Raw genomic sequence first — 16,144 nt, 5'->3', positions numbered from 1 at the left:
CCTCCATTGTAATTTATTAGTGTGAATATTTGGAAAATTGTGCTATCTTTCATGTATGGCCTACTTGTCAAATACAAAGAGTTTAAAGATACGTGGATGTTTACACTCTTTTTGTTTGACAATCATTTGAAATGCTTAATTGGAACTGAAAATGTCTAAAATGCAGACTAATCAGTCGAATTAACTACTTAACCTCTATGGAGATCTTTGTTTTGAAGCTTCAGTAGGTGGGAGAAGAAAATAGCAGAAGAGAGCAAGATCAAAGAACAAGAACAAATTGCATTAAAAAAAACCTCTTTAATTGTACAGATTGGGAGAAGCACTTAGCAACGTTACCTGCAGCTAGTAGCAGCTACACACACACGGTGTGATTGCTATGCCAATGTGGTTATAGTTTTTTTGTCTGATTGAGATATGTGACGTTAAAACTTGGAGCCTGGTAGGCCTATCATAAATATGTTCTTGCATAACCTGTGTGATTATCCTAAACTGTAGGATCCCTCGCGAGTGTTTACTGGTGGTCAGGATTTGCATCAGCCTTTTGAAGACGAGCAAGGGCTGCTGGTAGCATATGTTATGCTGCATTAAAAAAAGAAAAGAAAAACAAGCGCCCAGAGGAGAATTGCAATTTCGTACCCCCTTTACAGTCTGGCATTGTTTGTCTGGTAAACTTTGTTGATGTCAAGATAAGTGTTAAATTGCCAACACTGTCCTTTGTCCTGTGTGCATTAGTATAACATATCCCGAGCCAATACCCTGGTGTTTCCAACGCCGTTTTGCAAAACAAGCCAAAACACAAAATGTGGTTTTCAACTTTTATTGTTTGAATAGGATTTTCAACACCTGACAATACACTGTAGAGCATATTGTAATGCAGCGTTGAATGGATGAATAGCTTACATAAGGGTACCCAGCACTTTTCAAACCACACTCAAGCTTATGGTTATTGTCCCCACCACTTCTAAAAACAAACTGACGCCCTTGACCCTAATAAACTGAAATACCCATTTAAGGTATTTCAGAAGATCTTTCTAGAGCTGGAGGATGCAAACAAAAAAATGCCCTCCAAAGTTCGTGACCTCAAGGTCTGTTTGCATCCTTAAAAGCCATACAGATGCCGTTGAAGGTGTACGATTTGAGTGAGCTCACTCTTATCAAGTTTTACAGTTAGCTGGACAATGCGGTGGACAATTCATGACTCTGTGGAATGGAGTTCATATTTTATTGTCAAATAAATGTGTTTATTTGAGCTAAACAACTTCCGAGTCTTGTTTTGGGTTAAGAGGCATAATTATACCTGAGATTCACTGACTCATGCGAGTGTTGTTCATTGATTGATCATCTTTATTTTGAACATGCAAGCAATAAAAAAAAACATGATTATTAATCAATTAATGATTATCAATTGATTATTAATAGATGAAATAAAAAATAAAAGAGACAACAAAAAAAAACACACAAAATAACTAAAATTTTAAAAAAAACTTTCTACATGCTCGAAAGGGGGTAGGAGGAAGTAAAAAAACGTATCTAGTCCTACCCCTTAATAGATCAATTTAGCTTGGATAGATGTCACCAACATGTCAGTAAAATGCAAGCTATAATAATGCATACAAATATGAATACAGAATACAGAATAATTGTGTGTATATATATATATATCTACGCATATATATCTACGTATATTTATAAATAGTCAATATAATCACACACAAATATTGTAAACAATTACATATATAACTGTATACAATTATATATAATTATATATATATGTATATATATACTATAAACAATCTATATTACATTATAAATACCTATACATGTATATTATAAGTTACTATATATATATATATTACAAATAAATACAAATACCATGTATATTACAAACTACAGTCTACATATGTCAATGTTACAGAGGCTTTTCTAAATTTCTGTACTTTGTGAAGACGATGTCTTTATATTTGTTTTTGAACTGACTTATGCTTTGGCTTTTCTGTACTTCCGCACTTAACTTATTCCACAATTTAACTCCGTAGATGCTGATACAAAAGCTCTTTTTCGTTGTGCGTGTGTGGTGGACCTTGAAGTTCAGCTGTCCCCTTAAGTTATAACGTCCCTCCCTTTCAGAAAACATTGCCTGTATGTTTTTTGGTAGCCTATCATTTCTGGCTTTGAAGATTGTTTGGGCAGTTTTGAATTCAACCAGATCAGGAAATTTGAGAGTTTTGGACTGTATGAATAGTTGATTAGTATGTTCATGATAAATTACATTATGGATTATTCTAATGGCTCGCTTCTGAAGAATACACAACGGTTGTAAAGAGCTTTTGTATGTGTTTCCCCAGATTTCTGAACAGTAATACAAATATGGTAATATTAATGAGTTATAAAGAATATGGAGTGATTTAATATTCAGGAAGTGCTTGGCTTTGCACAGGACTGAGATGCTTCTTGATAGTTTGGTTTGTATGTGTTTTATATGAGGTTTCCAGCAAATTTTGTCGTCAATGATTACCCCTAGAAATTTGTTTTCATATACCCTTTCTAAGTTTACACCCTCTATTTGTACCTCAATGTTTTCCGATTTTTTACAGTTTCCAAATATCATAATTTTAGTTTTATTTAGGTTTAGAGATAACTTATTTCTGTCAAACCATTTTTTTAGTCTACTAATCTCTACGGTCAATGTGGACAGAAGTTGCTGCAAATTTTCCCCAGAAACCAGTATATTTGTGTCATCTGCAAAAAGTACGAATTTCAGAGATTTCGATACGTTGCAAATATCATTGACATACATGTTAAATAACATTGGTCCCAGCACTGACCCCTGCGGAACCCCACACACAATGTCCAAGCATTCTGACTTAAATCCATCCATCATCACAAATTGTTGCCTTCTCTCTAAATAGCTCCTCACCCAATTCAAAACGACCCCCCGGATCCCATATTGTTCTAGTTTTGTAATTAATATATTGTGATTCATAGTATCAAATGCTTTTTTTAAGTCTATAAATGTCCCGATCGCAAATTTCTTATTGTCCGTGGCGTTAGTGATTTCTTCTGTGAGTTCTGTTAAGGCTAGTGCTGTTGACCGGTTTGTTCTGAATCCATATTGACTGTCGGTGAGCAATTTGTATTTATCTATGAATTTGCATAATCTGTCATTAAAGAGTTTTTCAAGAATTTTAGAGAATTGTGTCATAGTATATAGTGTGAAATCAATTTGTAGTTTGGTCCATACAAATAAGAAAATTGTGAAAAATCAATCACCGTTTCCCAAATCCCAAGATGCAACCTAATATATCTTGTTTTGTCCTGATCAACAGTCCACAATTTATAACATTCACATCAGAGAATCTTGGATTTTCTTCTTAAAGAAATGACTCAAAGAAAAGTATCAAAATTGTTAATTAATTGTTAATTAATTTAGTTGTTGGCAACTAATTGATTAATCAACTAATCGTTGCAGCTCCTGTCTATTTATCAGTATGGTCAACACTTGGCTCCATGGCAGCATATCTTGACATGTGATAAGAGGTTTGTCATTTCCAACACATAGATGACACAGACTTAACTTTTAAACTAGACCAAGCATGATACAAAATATTGTGCCTGATCTACTTAAAAAAGGTAAGGCTTTTTGCATCAGATTATTATGAAGATAATGCAAGGCTAGTCTTTGTATAGGCTACGTAATTTCTTGAATGTAAGAAATTAGTTTTGTATGTAAAGTCAAACTCATTTAGTAAGCTGTGGCAACCCGGCACGGTGATCGAACCACCTCCTCCCAAACAGGAACCATTTCGTGGGGAAAAGCCAAAAAGGCCTGTTTAATCCAAAACATAACACAAAGTCTCTCAAAACACAAAAGAACGTAAAAACCTGGGAGGAATCAACAACCCTGCTTCTCCACCTGTTCCTCAGGTGCTCTGAATCTCCTTAATTGGCCTGGGCTGGGTTGCCACAAAGTAAATTCAATTTAATTTAGTAATAAAGTCGACTCCTGACTCGTTGCAGGGTACCGACAGGCTCGAAGGGCTGCAGCTGCTGCCGTGTCGGATGCTAAGCAGCGGGTGTGGATGAAGTTCGGAGAGGCCATGGAGAAGGACTTTCGGTTGGCACCAAAGTGTTTCTGGAAGACTATCTGGCACCTCAGGAGAGGGAAACGGGGAACCATCCAAGCTGTGTACAGTAAGGATGGGACTCTGTTGACCTCAACTGAGGAGGTCGTCGGACGTTGGAAGGAACACTTTGAGGAACTCCTGAATCCGATTAACACGCCCTCTATGTTGGAGGCAGAGCTCGAGGTTGATGGTGTTTCGTCGTCAATTTCCCTGGTGGAGGTCACTGAGGTAGTCAAACATCTCCGCAGTGGCAAAGCCCCAGGGATTGATGAGATCCAGCCAGAAATGCTAAAGGCTCTGGGTGTTGAGGGGCTGTCATGGTTGACACGCCTATTCAACATCGCGTGGGAGTCGGGTACAGTGCCAAAGGAGTGGCAAACCGGGGTGGTGGTTCCCCTTTTCAAAAAGGGGGACCAGAGAGTGTGTGCCAATTACCGGGGTATCACACTTCTCAGCCTCCCTGGTAAAGTCTACTCCAAGGTGCTGGAAAGGAGGGTTCGGCCGATCGTCGAACCTCAGATTGAAGAGGAACAATGCGGTTTTCGCCCCGGACGTGGAACTACGGACCAGCTCTTCACTCTCGCAAGGATCCTGGAGGGGGCCTGGGAGTATGCCCATCCGGTCTACATGTGTTTTGTGGATCTGGAGAAGGCGTATGACCGGGTCCCCCGGGAGAAACTGTGGGAGGTGCTGCGGGAGTATGGGGTAAGGGGGTCTCTCCTCAGGGCCATCCAATCTCTGTACTCCCAAAGCGAGAGCTGTGTTCGGGTCCTCGGCAGCCAGTCAGTTTTGTTCTCAGTGGGTGCTGGTCTCCGCCAGGGCTGCGCCTTGTCACCAATCCTGTTTGTGATATACATGGACAGGATATCGAGGCGTAGTCGTGGTGGGGAGGGGTTGCAGTTCGGTGGTCTGAGGATCTCGTCACTGCTTTTTGCAGATGATGTGGTCCTCATTGGATCATCGGCCTGTGACCTTCAGCACTCACTGGATCGGCTGGCGGCCGAGTGTGAAGTGGCTGGGATGAGGATCAGCACCGCTAAATCTGAGGCCATGACTCTTAGCAGGAAACCGGTGGATTGCTTACTCCAGGTAGGAAATTAGTCCTTAGTCCTCGGGGTCTTGTTCGCGAGTGAGGGTACTATGGAGCGTGAGATTGGCCGGAGAATCGGAGCAGCGGGGGCGGTATTGCGTTCGCTTTACCGCACCGTTGTTACGAAAAGAGAGCTGAGCCGCAAAGCAAAGCTCTCGATCTGCCGGTCGATCTTCGTTCCTATCCTCACCTATGGTCATGAGGGCTTGGTGATGACTGAAAGGACGAGATCGCGGGTACAAGCGGCCGAGATGAGTTTTCTCAGAAGGGTGGCTGAGAAGCTCAGCCATCCGTGAGGAACTCGGATTAGAGCCGCTGCTCCTTTACTTAGAAAGGAGTCAGCTGAGGTGGTTCGGGCATCTGGTAAGGATGCCCACTGGGCGCCTTCCTTGGGAGGTGTTTAAGGCACGTCCAGTGGGGAAGAGACCTCGGGGAAGACCCAGGACTAGGTGGAGAGATTATATCTCAACACTGGCCTGGGAACGCCTCGGGATCCCCCCGTCAGAGCTGGTCAATGTGGCCCGGGAAAGGGAAGTCTGGGGCCCCCTGCTTGAGCTCCCCCCGCGACCCGACCCCGGATAATCGGACGAAAATGAGATGAGATGAGGGAAGTTCAATTAAATTAAATTAAATTTTATTTGTATAGCCCTTAATCACCATTACAGTCTCAAAGGGCTTAACAGGCCAAATATTTATGACACCCCCCTTTACCCATGCCCCCACACGGGCAAGAAAAAACTCCCTTGAAATCAGCAAGGAATAAATCTTGAGAAGAAACGCATAGTAGGGGATCCCTTCTTCCAGGGATGGTCAGGAGTGCAATGGGTGCCACAATTGACATACAGGTAAATACATGCACATCATATTAAAATGGTGATGGGGTTCTGGCCGGTTATCCATGAGGAGAGTCCAGGCATCCAGTCCAGTACCCGCAACACGCTAGAACAGACAGAATAGTGAATTAGAACGGAAAAGTACATAGTGGGAATGTATAATGTAATAAGAAAAGCACAAGCAAACAGAGTGGTCTTCACTTCGCATCTGTCGTTTTCACACTCCTATGTTCCAAATGCAAGATTGTAGAGGTGCGTTTTGAGCTTTCCTTTGAATAGCTCCACAGAGTCAGCTTCCCTGATCGCTGATGGCAGCCTATTCCATAGGAAGAGGGCTCGATAGGCAAACGCTCTCTGTCCAGCCGATTTCTTTTTAACCTTCGGCAATGAAAGAAGGCCAGCTCCCGAAGACCGGAGGGACCGAGAAGGACTATAAGGAATGATCAGGTACTTCAGGTAGGATGGAGATAAACCATGCAAGGCTTTATAGGTTAGCAGTAGCACCTTAAAGTCTGATCTGAAAGTTATTGGTAGCCATTGCAGAGAGGCGAGAATAGGTGTGATATGATCAAACCTTCTCGTTCTGGTCAGCAGTCTAGCTGCCGCATTGTGTACAAGCTCTAGACTTCTTGTGGCAGAGTTCGGTAATCCCGAGAACAGTGCATTGCAATAGTCCAGTCTTGACGAAACAAATGCATGAATCAGTGTCTCCGCATCTGCTGCAGATAACATTGGTCTGATTCTTGCAATGTTTCTCAGATGGAAAAAGTCAACTTAATTTAATTAAATAGACATAACTTATAATATTAAGTTCACTCATTTGCAAAGCTAAGTTGAATTTACTTGAAATATTAATATTGACTTTACTTGCAAAACTCATTTCTTACACACAAGAAATTAAGTAGCCTATACAAAGGCTAGCCCTGCTTTACCTACATAATAATGTGATGCAAAAAGTTGCCTTACCTTTTTTAAGTAGATCAAGCTTAATATCTTTATCAGTGTAGGGGCTGCATGAATGAACAGTAGGCTATGCCATGCGTTAAAATAATAATAATAATAATAATAATAACAATAATAAACTTGAGCAAAGTAGGCTAACGCCAGCCTTCAAAAACAAAACTATTTTTAGGGTAAATTATGTCTTTGGTTATTATTTCGAAAAGAACAGCTAATACAGCGGTAATAAGTTAAATCAATGCATCTACAAACACCGTACAGCAAACACATATTTTCTTTTTCACATATTTATATGGCTCTTTAAGGGGATGGGAGATGGCACTCTCATTGGTTCATTTCAGATTTTGATAACAGAGTTGCCCAGTTGGTGACGTATGGTTTAGGCTACTAGTGACGCGCATGAACATGGCAGAACGCTTTACTTTATATAAAATAATCAACCATCATATCACATACTTTAGTATTGATTGACGTTGTAACAGTCTGTTGGCATCGACTTTGCTCTTTGTTTTAAACGTTGTGCATTGGGAAACCAGCTCTAGATAAGGTCAAGTGTAGCCTTCCATACAGTGGCAATACAATGTGCTTCTCATATAATAGCAAAAGGATTAGTTGGTGATAGGCTACAAGGAAATAAAGGCATTCAAACTTGAAACTGATCCTAGTTCTGTTTAGTTCAGACTTTTTTTTATCAGATAAAAAAACCTGCTGTGAAGAACTTTAAGATTCCCAACGGAGTGCACATGAACGGTCGCTGTCGGGAACACGCATAAGCGTGAGCGTCATCACTGGCGAGCCGTCTCTTATCACCAGGGCCCAGTTTCCTGATAACGATGGATCTTCGCTCGTACGATCATTCTCACTATGGATCTTGCGAACCATCGTAAATTTCTTTGGAGCGTTTCCCGAAACTCCTCTTAACATGAACGCGCATTTGCTGCACTCACGACGTTCGTAGGATTGAACCTGTCCACTGACACTAGGGTTGCCGCGGTGTGGACATTTTCACACCGAGTAATACGCTCGTGTCAACACCGGTATTACCGGTATAAACGGTATTAACTTTGAAACTATAGGTCAACCGCCATCTTCTCCGTCAACTCTCCTCTCACAATCGGTGACAGCGGCTGGCAGCGCGCCAATTCTCGCCGTCTTATAACGTTCTATATATAATAGTATAATATAATTTTATATATCATAATATCACGGCCAAAAGCTCTGTGCGCCTCCGGATGGCCGTAGCGCGGGGAGCTCACGTAGGGATTGGGCTTCGCAGGGTTTGTTTACCGGCGTTGCTATGGTTACCGGTCTTGTAAGGAAGCACGTCAATTCTCGGCGCGACAATTCTCCCGCACAGAGCAGAACTGTGACCTATTCTTAACATTTACATTTTCTTAATTATAATTTTATTATTCATTTTTACTGAATTTGTTTTTTATTACTGAAAAAAAATAAATAAAAAAAATCGGTATCGCCGGTGTGCAACACCGAGTAATCGGTGTTGGCCTCAACACCGGTAACACCGGTAATACCGTATACCGCGGCAACCCTAACTGACACGGTGCTGAAATGGGCTATATGACGCAGGGGGAGACGCAGGAATGTCGCAGGAAAATGGGGTTAAAAGGGTTAAAATATCTCCCCATCAAGGCCAACCGCAGAGTAGCCTACGAAAAGAATAGACTGCAATAATATGAATGCTAAAGATATTAAAACACAATTGATTAGGCCTAGGCCAACATATTTATCAGTCCTAATCCTGAAGGCACTGTGCATACATTTATTCACGCCATTTCCCCCCCTGAAATAATTCCATGTTACAAAAATCCAAAATAGCTTGTGTGACAACTATAGCTGAGACGCCTAAAAGGGTGCTGGCAAGTTCGAGCTACCCACGCCGTCCGTTGATTGGTCGACAGAATCGCACTTCCGTGCGACAGGGGGATAATAACAAACAATTTTGTTCCAATATTCGTCCAATCCACTCCAAGTTTTAAGTTTCATAGAATTTTTTAACATTCTTCGAAACCTTTAAAACCGGGCATTTTGAATAATAATTGCACACCCCGCCACTCGTAACACACATGTAGAATGCTGTCTTCAATTGATGGAATGGATTATTTCATACATCGTCACAAAATTTGGAATTAATCAAATAATTACAGATAAATAATACTGAAATAATTCATGAATTACTGTTCTGAACCTCAAATTCTGAAAGTAGGACTTTGAAGAAGTGATGGCTACTTTTTGGTTGAATACATATGAACAAAGTATTTATGAGCCCCAAATTGTGACCTGAAGTTGGCGCCACTGATTGGTATCTGTCGGAATGGCGTTACTGAAAGGTGTCGGAATGGGAGCATGTCGGAATGGGGGCATGTCTGATTGGCAGCATGTCGGAATGGCAGCATGTAACCGTTCGAAAAATAGCAATAGTCACGATAAATCTCTGCCTAAAATGTGAATGTTCTTTATGAATCAATAACCTTGCATTGATGTCGATTTGATGACAATGACAATATTGAATATAAAATTTAAAAATAAAAAGTTTTATGAACTGTGACCTTGTCTGAAATGTTCAATATCGTGTCACTCTTTGCTGAAATAAGCTAGCAAGCCCAGCCACAATGGGGCGCTAGATGCGGGTTTTACATCCAGAATATAGAAAAACATGGCGGAAAAGCGAAAGAACACATCATTTACACAATGATTGGGAGGAAGAGTTATCTTTTATGACTGTGAAAGACAAGTATTTATGTCTAATTTGCGGGGCCGTGCAACTTTGTTATTCGTGAAGTTTGTATCAAACACATAGCCTTCATACTACTCAGTGACCTTTAAGTAGCTCTCAGGTTCCAAAAGGTTGGCGACCACTGTTCTAGACCTTTTTCACAGGCGCATCATGGTAGGACAAACTCAGGTATGGCTCATAAAATTGATTATGGGTCTTCTACTTTCACAATACAGAGCGTGGGCAGTCAACCTTCCTCTGTGGTGAGCTCTACTCCCGTGCCCTGATGCTGAAAGGGAGCAGACCCATAGTTAGTGTGACCTGGGTCTTTCTTACACTGTAACCTCCATTTTATAAAGCTTACATGTATCCCCTGAAAAACAAAAGAAGAGATAAAAAAAAAGTCTCGCTAAAACTATAGTTAGAAGTTACAGTTAATAATTAATGAAACAGTAAATAACAATGCTATGTGCCCTCTTCCAATAACAAAATTGTTCTGTGTTGGTATCTATCGGAACGTATGACGACTCCTGCTCCTGTCCTGGTGTGCTGTCCTGGTCTCTTCTGATTCAGACTTTGCTGTTGCGGTCGATGGAATATCCTTTGCTTTTGTTCGTAGATCTCTTGGGAAGATTCTGTATTTTGACGAATATTTCTGTCTTCTTCTCAATGCCCTGGCATCCATAAATGCCATTTGATCCATTGTAAAATCGTCATGATTATCAGCAGTGCTCTTCGGTGTCGCTCTGTGCGTTCCTTTGGTGGCCTTAGATTCATAATATTCAAGTCTGAGGACTTCCTCCTGGCTGAGTAACACAGTGTCGTATTGGTGTTGTGAGTCAAAGTCCTTTGCCTCCAGCGTTCCTTTGGCCCACCCGTGTGTGGTGGTCTCACCACTGCTGAAAGTCCTCTGTCCATCAGCCAGACCGAGGGCTGGGCTCACAGACGCGTTCTCAGATAACACAGAGGGCCCTGTGGTTGAGGCCTCACTTCTGTACATTAAATCCTTATCTGCCTGTCCATCCGTCTCATCCATCAAAACAGGAACCCTGACCGATACAGCTTCGGGTGAATATGGAACCTCGATCACCCTTGCTGGAACGTCAGACGATTCCCTTTCCTCAAACGGCTGACTGTGAGAGAATGCTGCCGTCTTAAAGGGACTTGGCGTTAGATTATCTTTGTCGATAGTCCCATGAGACATTGTTGTGTCCGTGTGATATGGATGACGGATGAAACCCGGAGGCAGGGCAGCTGTGGTTGGGTTTTGGGCAGGCTGTGTCCGTGGACTGTAGCTTTGAGCCGTGGAGGAGGATGGAGTGGCGGCCTTTGGGAACCATGGGCAAGGGCATTGGCATTCAAATACACCTGAAGGGAAAAGAGAAGTCTGATAAAGGGAAATTAATCCAAAACAGGTCAATATACATTGAACATTTCCAACCGCAATGGTATATCATTTATACTTTACAACATGTTTTAGAGTTTTGTGTCCGTGGGACAGTGTATTTGTGTGTGTGTGTGTGTGTGTGTGTGTGTGTGTGTGTGTGTGTGTGTGTGTGTGTGTGTGTGTGTGTGTGTGTGTGTGTGTGTGTGTGTGTGTGTGTGTGTGTGTGTGTGTGTGTGTGTGCGTGTGTGTGTGGCTTTCTGTTAGAGATGTGTCTCTTGTCGTCTCCCATACCGGAGATTGTCGCGTCCGGTATGGGAATGGTTGCTGGTGGCGTGATGGTTGCTGGTGGCTCCTCCCCCTCCCCCTCCTCGTACTCCAGGGCAGCGTACTCCTCTTGACAGCTCCAGTCCACAGGGCTGCTCCGCTGCCGCAGCAGCACCGCATACAGCTCCACCACGCCCCGGGCCTTCTGAAGAGCCTCCTTAGGAGAGCTGCACAGGACCCTGGTGAAGCTCACGGGGCTGTCCTGCCGTACACAGGACACAGCCGAGTCAACACACACAGGAGAATAGGAACAAAAAGATGCCTTCAATTCTATAATACAACAGAATCGTCCATGTTAAGACTAGGGATGGGATTGTTATTCACATCCCAAGTTAAGACCACATACAAACTTTTCGGTGAAAGGTCATTTGTTAGCAGCTGTCACAACCAAAAACCCACCGGATGTAATTAAGACGAAGTGCATAGTTTTGGACTCAATGACATCTGTCAAGTCATATCTGAATAACATGTCATAAAACGAAAAATGCTCAGTTACTAGTCATTTCCAATCCTAATCCTTAGCGATTGCTTTGTTTAGACTGCACTGTAAACTTTACCAATCCTAATCTTTAGTGATTGTTTTGTTCTGTAGACTTTACCAATCCTAATCTTTATGATTGCTTTGTTCTGTAGACTTTACCAATCCTAATCTTTATGATTGCTTTGTTCTGTAGACTTTACCAATCCTAATCTTTAGTGATAGCTTTGTTCTGTAGACTTTACCAATCCTAATCTTTAGTGATTGCTTTGTTCTGCAGACTTTACCAATCCTAATCTTTAGTGATCGCTATGTTCTGTAGACTTTACCAATCCTAATCTTTAGTGATTGCTTTGTTCTGTAGACCTTACCTCAATCTCTTCATTGATTTCTGGTACACATCCTTGGGAATAAAGGTTGAAGATGACCCTTCTCAAAGTGCTGACATATCTCCGGTTGTCAGAGTTCTTTGCATAGTTGAAGTGTGTGTTCAGCAACTCCAGGATATGTGGAAAGGCAGCTTTGACATAACAGACTTCACTCTGTAGAACAAAGATGGGTTAGGGTAAGCCAGGCAAATGTACAGATATCTAGGTATTTGCCTTTAACCCTAATCCGTTTAATATGTTTCAATGAATACCTTAGTCAACATCAATATCATCCCCTCATAGTTAACATGAACACAATTAGTAAATATTACTTGACCAGTAGTTAAATGTTCAATGAAGATCGATCAAGTGTCAATTAATTGTTAGTTATTCCTTATACAGCGTTAATTAATGTTAATGAATGGTTAATTCATATGCCATTAATATAAAGTGTTGCCTCTGCTCTTTAGACGTGTTACTTCTCTGAACCTTTAATGCAGATATCATTTCTAGAAACGGTTCCGTTTGTGCTCCAACCAAAACTTTGAAATACTACATCTAATATTATTTTGTTGGTTCACATTCGTACAGTTAGTTCCTTGTCTTATTTATTCTAATTGGTTTCTGTGTGAATATGCCACACACTCTTTCCTGTATTGATTCCCCGATGTAATTCATGTTGAAGCACTATAACTTCAACCTTGTTCATCTAAAACAACCACTAAATGTAATGCAATACAAACACAGCAGGTTATTTATGACTACTCACCAAATTCTGGCGTTCTGTGAATGCATAGACTATTGAACATCCATTCTCCAATTGGTTATCCATCTGGGAGGCAAATATGAGAGTGGAGACGCAGTAATTAAGGTAAATATAAATGTATACTATATATTAATAATGGAATGTATATTGTGTTGTTCTAATTGTATTTTATGTTATAATCCAACATATGCACAAGTCTTCACCAGGCGACTGAGGCTTAGTAGGTGGTGCTTTGTCACAGAGTGTCGACATGGACCAGGAAGGCCCCAGGCCAGGCTCATGAGCAGGGGCAGCAGGAAGCACAGATGCCTTGCCTGAAGATACAGGGGCACAAAGGAGACAAAGGTTTACTACGCATACCTCCTAGTCCCCTGATCAACGCAGAGGTTGACCTCCCAAGACAATGTGACCAATGGGGGACTCAAGTACAAAGGATGGGATACTCTTGAGACGGATCTGCAGACGCATTAACCGCACGGCATGAGTCATGGGAAGAGCAGTGTTAGAATAATTGACTAATGAAACTGGAATGTCCCAGAAAGCTCAGATGGGGCATTGAGACCTCAGTATGTGGCACATGAGATGAAGGGAGAGGGAGCGGTTCGATTATGGAAGGCAGGAACTTTCCAAAAGATTAAATTAGATTAGAAAAATTGACCACTTAAATTTATTCTCAGTATTACATTGTCCCAATTTTTTTTACAATTATATAAAATGCAGTATGTTTTGCATTTACAGGCTTTAGAATGCATCACAGCAAACATATTCTGGTACATCAAGCTATTATTTAAAGGCAGTGCGATGCAACTGGAATCTTGGAGCTTTCATGAGGGAACTAACTTACCTGAATCTTTACCCTTAAATAGGTATTTCTAAGACCGTCTCACTTAAACGTATCCCTTTGAAAACAGAAAGTACATCATTTTCGATAATAAAATACCAATGTTCATCATCATCATCAACTAATTTAATAGGTTAAAATACGCGTTATGTATTAAATCATGTACTTAGTTTTATGATGTAATATGAGCTATGTAACTAAAGTATAGGGCGTAAAAGTTTAAGCTCTGAGTAATAGCCGTACATTGTTTTGTTTTTATTAAATAATGATTTAAATAATGAATGTATGAACAACATTCATACTTAATAAACATCACCTTAAAGCGATAATCCTAATAAAATGAATGAAGATAAAACAACACAAAGGTTTTTGGATAGAGCAAAGCATCCAAATGTTCAACAGAAGATGCAAGCTCGAGCTCTCTGCTTCTGATTATTAGAGATCGATTTAATCCGCCTGTCCCTCAGATTTACCTCCCAGTGTGAATCCTAGACCACATTTAACAACACACAACATCTGCAGATGTTTCCAACAGGATGAATAAGTAACTATGTTTTTTTTAACAAAGAAACTAAGACTTTGAAAGGAATTTGTCCCGGCTTCCACAGCCTAAATTCTTAATCTTTAATCATCCATGGTGATGCATTATATCTCAATGCATTCCTCCAGTGTCTTCTGTTCCAATGATTGAATATAAACAGTGAGTATCCCCTAATAATGTTGAGTTTTCAACTTAATATAACAACCAGTACTTACGGAAGATTTTCAATACAATTCCCCTATCGACACTAATTCTTACCTTGGCTGTAAGTTCCAGATTGTGTGTGTTCATCTGGCTGGCCGGGGCACATAAAGAATAGCAAAGTCCACTTTTAGAGTCATTGGTGCAGAGGTCTGGTCTGTGGGAGGTGAGTAGCGTAGTACAGAAGCAGAATGGACCAGCGGGCCAACTGAATCCCAGAGCAGCACTGCTCATACAAGCTGAGCAGAGAGGGACAGGGAGAAAGTGGGAGGTTGGGTATGTGTGTGTGTGCGTGTTTGAGCGCATGTGTGTGTGCGTGATGCGTGTTTGTGCCCGATGTGTGTGTGCCCAATGTGTGTTTGTGTGCGCGATGTGTGTGCGTGTGTGTGTGTGTGTGTGTGTGTGTGTGTGTGTGTGTGTGTGTGTGTGTGTTGCTTCCTTGGATAAGCTCCGGGGTTCAGGGCTTTACGGCTTGCCTTCACATTAATGACACCTAAAGGAGATACTAAGCATTTGTCCAGCTAAGCAGCGGCCTTAAGGACAGCCAGTCAGGGCTTCAGTGTCTAGTCGTTGTCTGGTCAACAAAAGACCAAGAGTCAGAGGAAAGGGGAAGGAGGATCGGTTATTTGATCATTTAGGCAACTAGGTTAGTCTTAATGTGTTGCCTTACTGATTAATGATTACGAAGAGGTAGAGAGATACTTTTGGCATCAAGACGTTTGGCTTCTGATTTGACAAAAGGCAGGAAGGCTGTTTAAAGAGGAATCCGATAAGAGCAAATATCAATACTGTGGATGCAGCAAGTTGTATGTTACTGCTGCTATAAATAGAAAACGTCTCCCTGCGGAGTGCACTAGTGTCTCCCCATTCCACAACATGATGTAATGTCCCTACTATTGTATGTCTAGCTAACTGTTATATATCCCTATATCCACGGATTATATAGAAGTCGTTGCATGGCCAAGCATCTACCTGAGTTCAGCTCAATTCATCATGAAAGAAATCAGATACATTCACGGATTAATCCACTTGGAAAGTGGTTTAGTGAGGCTTTTTAAAGGAAAATACAATCAAATGCTATGATGCTCTAATGCTCAAAGCTTGTTTCTGTTAGATGTCTAATGGTTCAAATACTAAGTACTTAAGTACCATTTTTGATCCACGTGAGTCATAATGTGTGTTCCCGTGTCATGTTTGATTGATGGCGATGGGTCACATGATGACTTTGAGTCAGCTGCCTCCTCTTCTGGGTCTTTTAACACATTCTGTCAAGGTTGGAAGATTTACACTGCTTCATGCATGCCTTTCTCTGTCTCACTCGAACCAACAAAAAAACAAATGGATCACTATGCTCCAGGCTAACTGCTTGAAAACACAAAACACCTGAAATATTTAAAACCCTAGCTTAGTACAAAACATTTTATGTGGTTCAGAAAAATAACATATCGATTAACCTTGAATAACCCAAGGCATCCAAATTAAATAAATATTTTTTTA

General features: G+C 41.2%; 1 protein-coding gene and 1 long non-coding RNA gene across 4 annotated transcripts in view; both read right to left on the bottom strand.

The window, feature by feature from the left end:
* The window catches only part of LOC132470079 (uncharacterized), a 222,202-nt gene that overhangs the window by 130,317 nt on the left and 75,741 nt on the right, over positions 1-16,144 (bottom strand). The gene's annotated exons all lie outside the window — the stretch shown is intronic.
* csf1a (colony stimulating factor 1a (macrophage)) lies at positions 8,409-15,023 on the bottom strand. Of its 3 annotated transcripts, none has more exons than XM_060068216.1 (6): positions 14,705-14,990; positions 13,268-13,378; positions 13,068-13,130; positions 12,302-12,472; positions 11,420-11,654; positions 8,409-11,109 (listed from the first exon to the last, which is right to left on the bottom strand). In XM_060068216.1, the coding sequence occupies exons 1-6, from the start codon at positions 14,951-14,953 to the stop codon at positions 10,250-10,252; spliced, it is 1,689 nt and encodes a 562-aa protein (XP_059924199.1). In that variant the 5' UTR covers positions 14,954-14,990; the 3' UTR covers positions 8,409-10,249. The 3 variants fall into 3 exon arrangements, with proteins under 3 accessions (XP_059924199.1, XP_059924201.1, XP_059924202.1); XM_060068219.1 differs by having other exon boundaries at positions 10,969-11,128; positions 14,705-15,023; XM_060068218.1 differs by lacking the exons at positions 13,068-13,130; positions 13,268-13,378; positions 14,705-14,990 and having other exon boundaries at positions 11,420-11,649; positions 12,302-12,436.

The sequence above is a fragment of the Gadus macrocephalus genome, chromosome 13 (genome assembly GCF_031168955.1).
Source record: "Gadus macrocephalus chromosome 13, ASM3116895v1".
In the NCBI taxonomy this organism is placed as follows: domain Eukaryota; kingdom Metazoa; phylum Chordata; class Actinopteri; order Gadiformes; family Gadidae; genus Gadus; species Gadus macrocephalus.
This window is presented reverse-complemented; position numbering and strand designations above follow the sequence as displayed.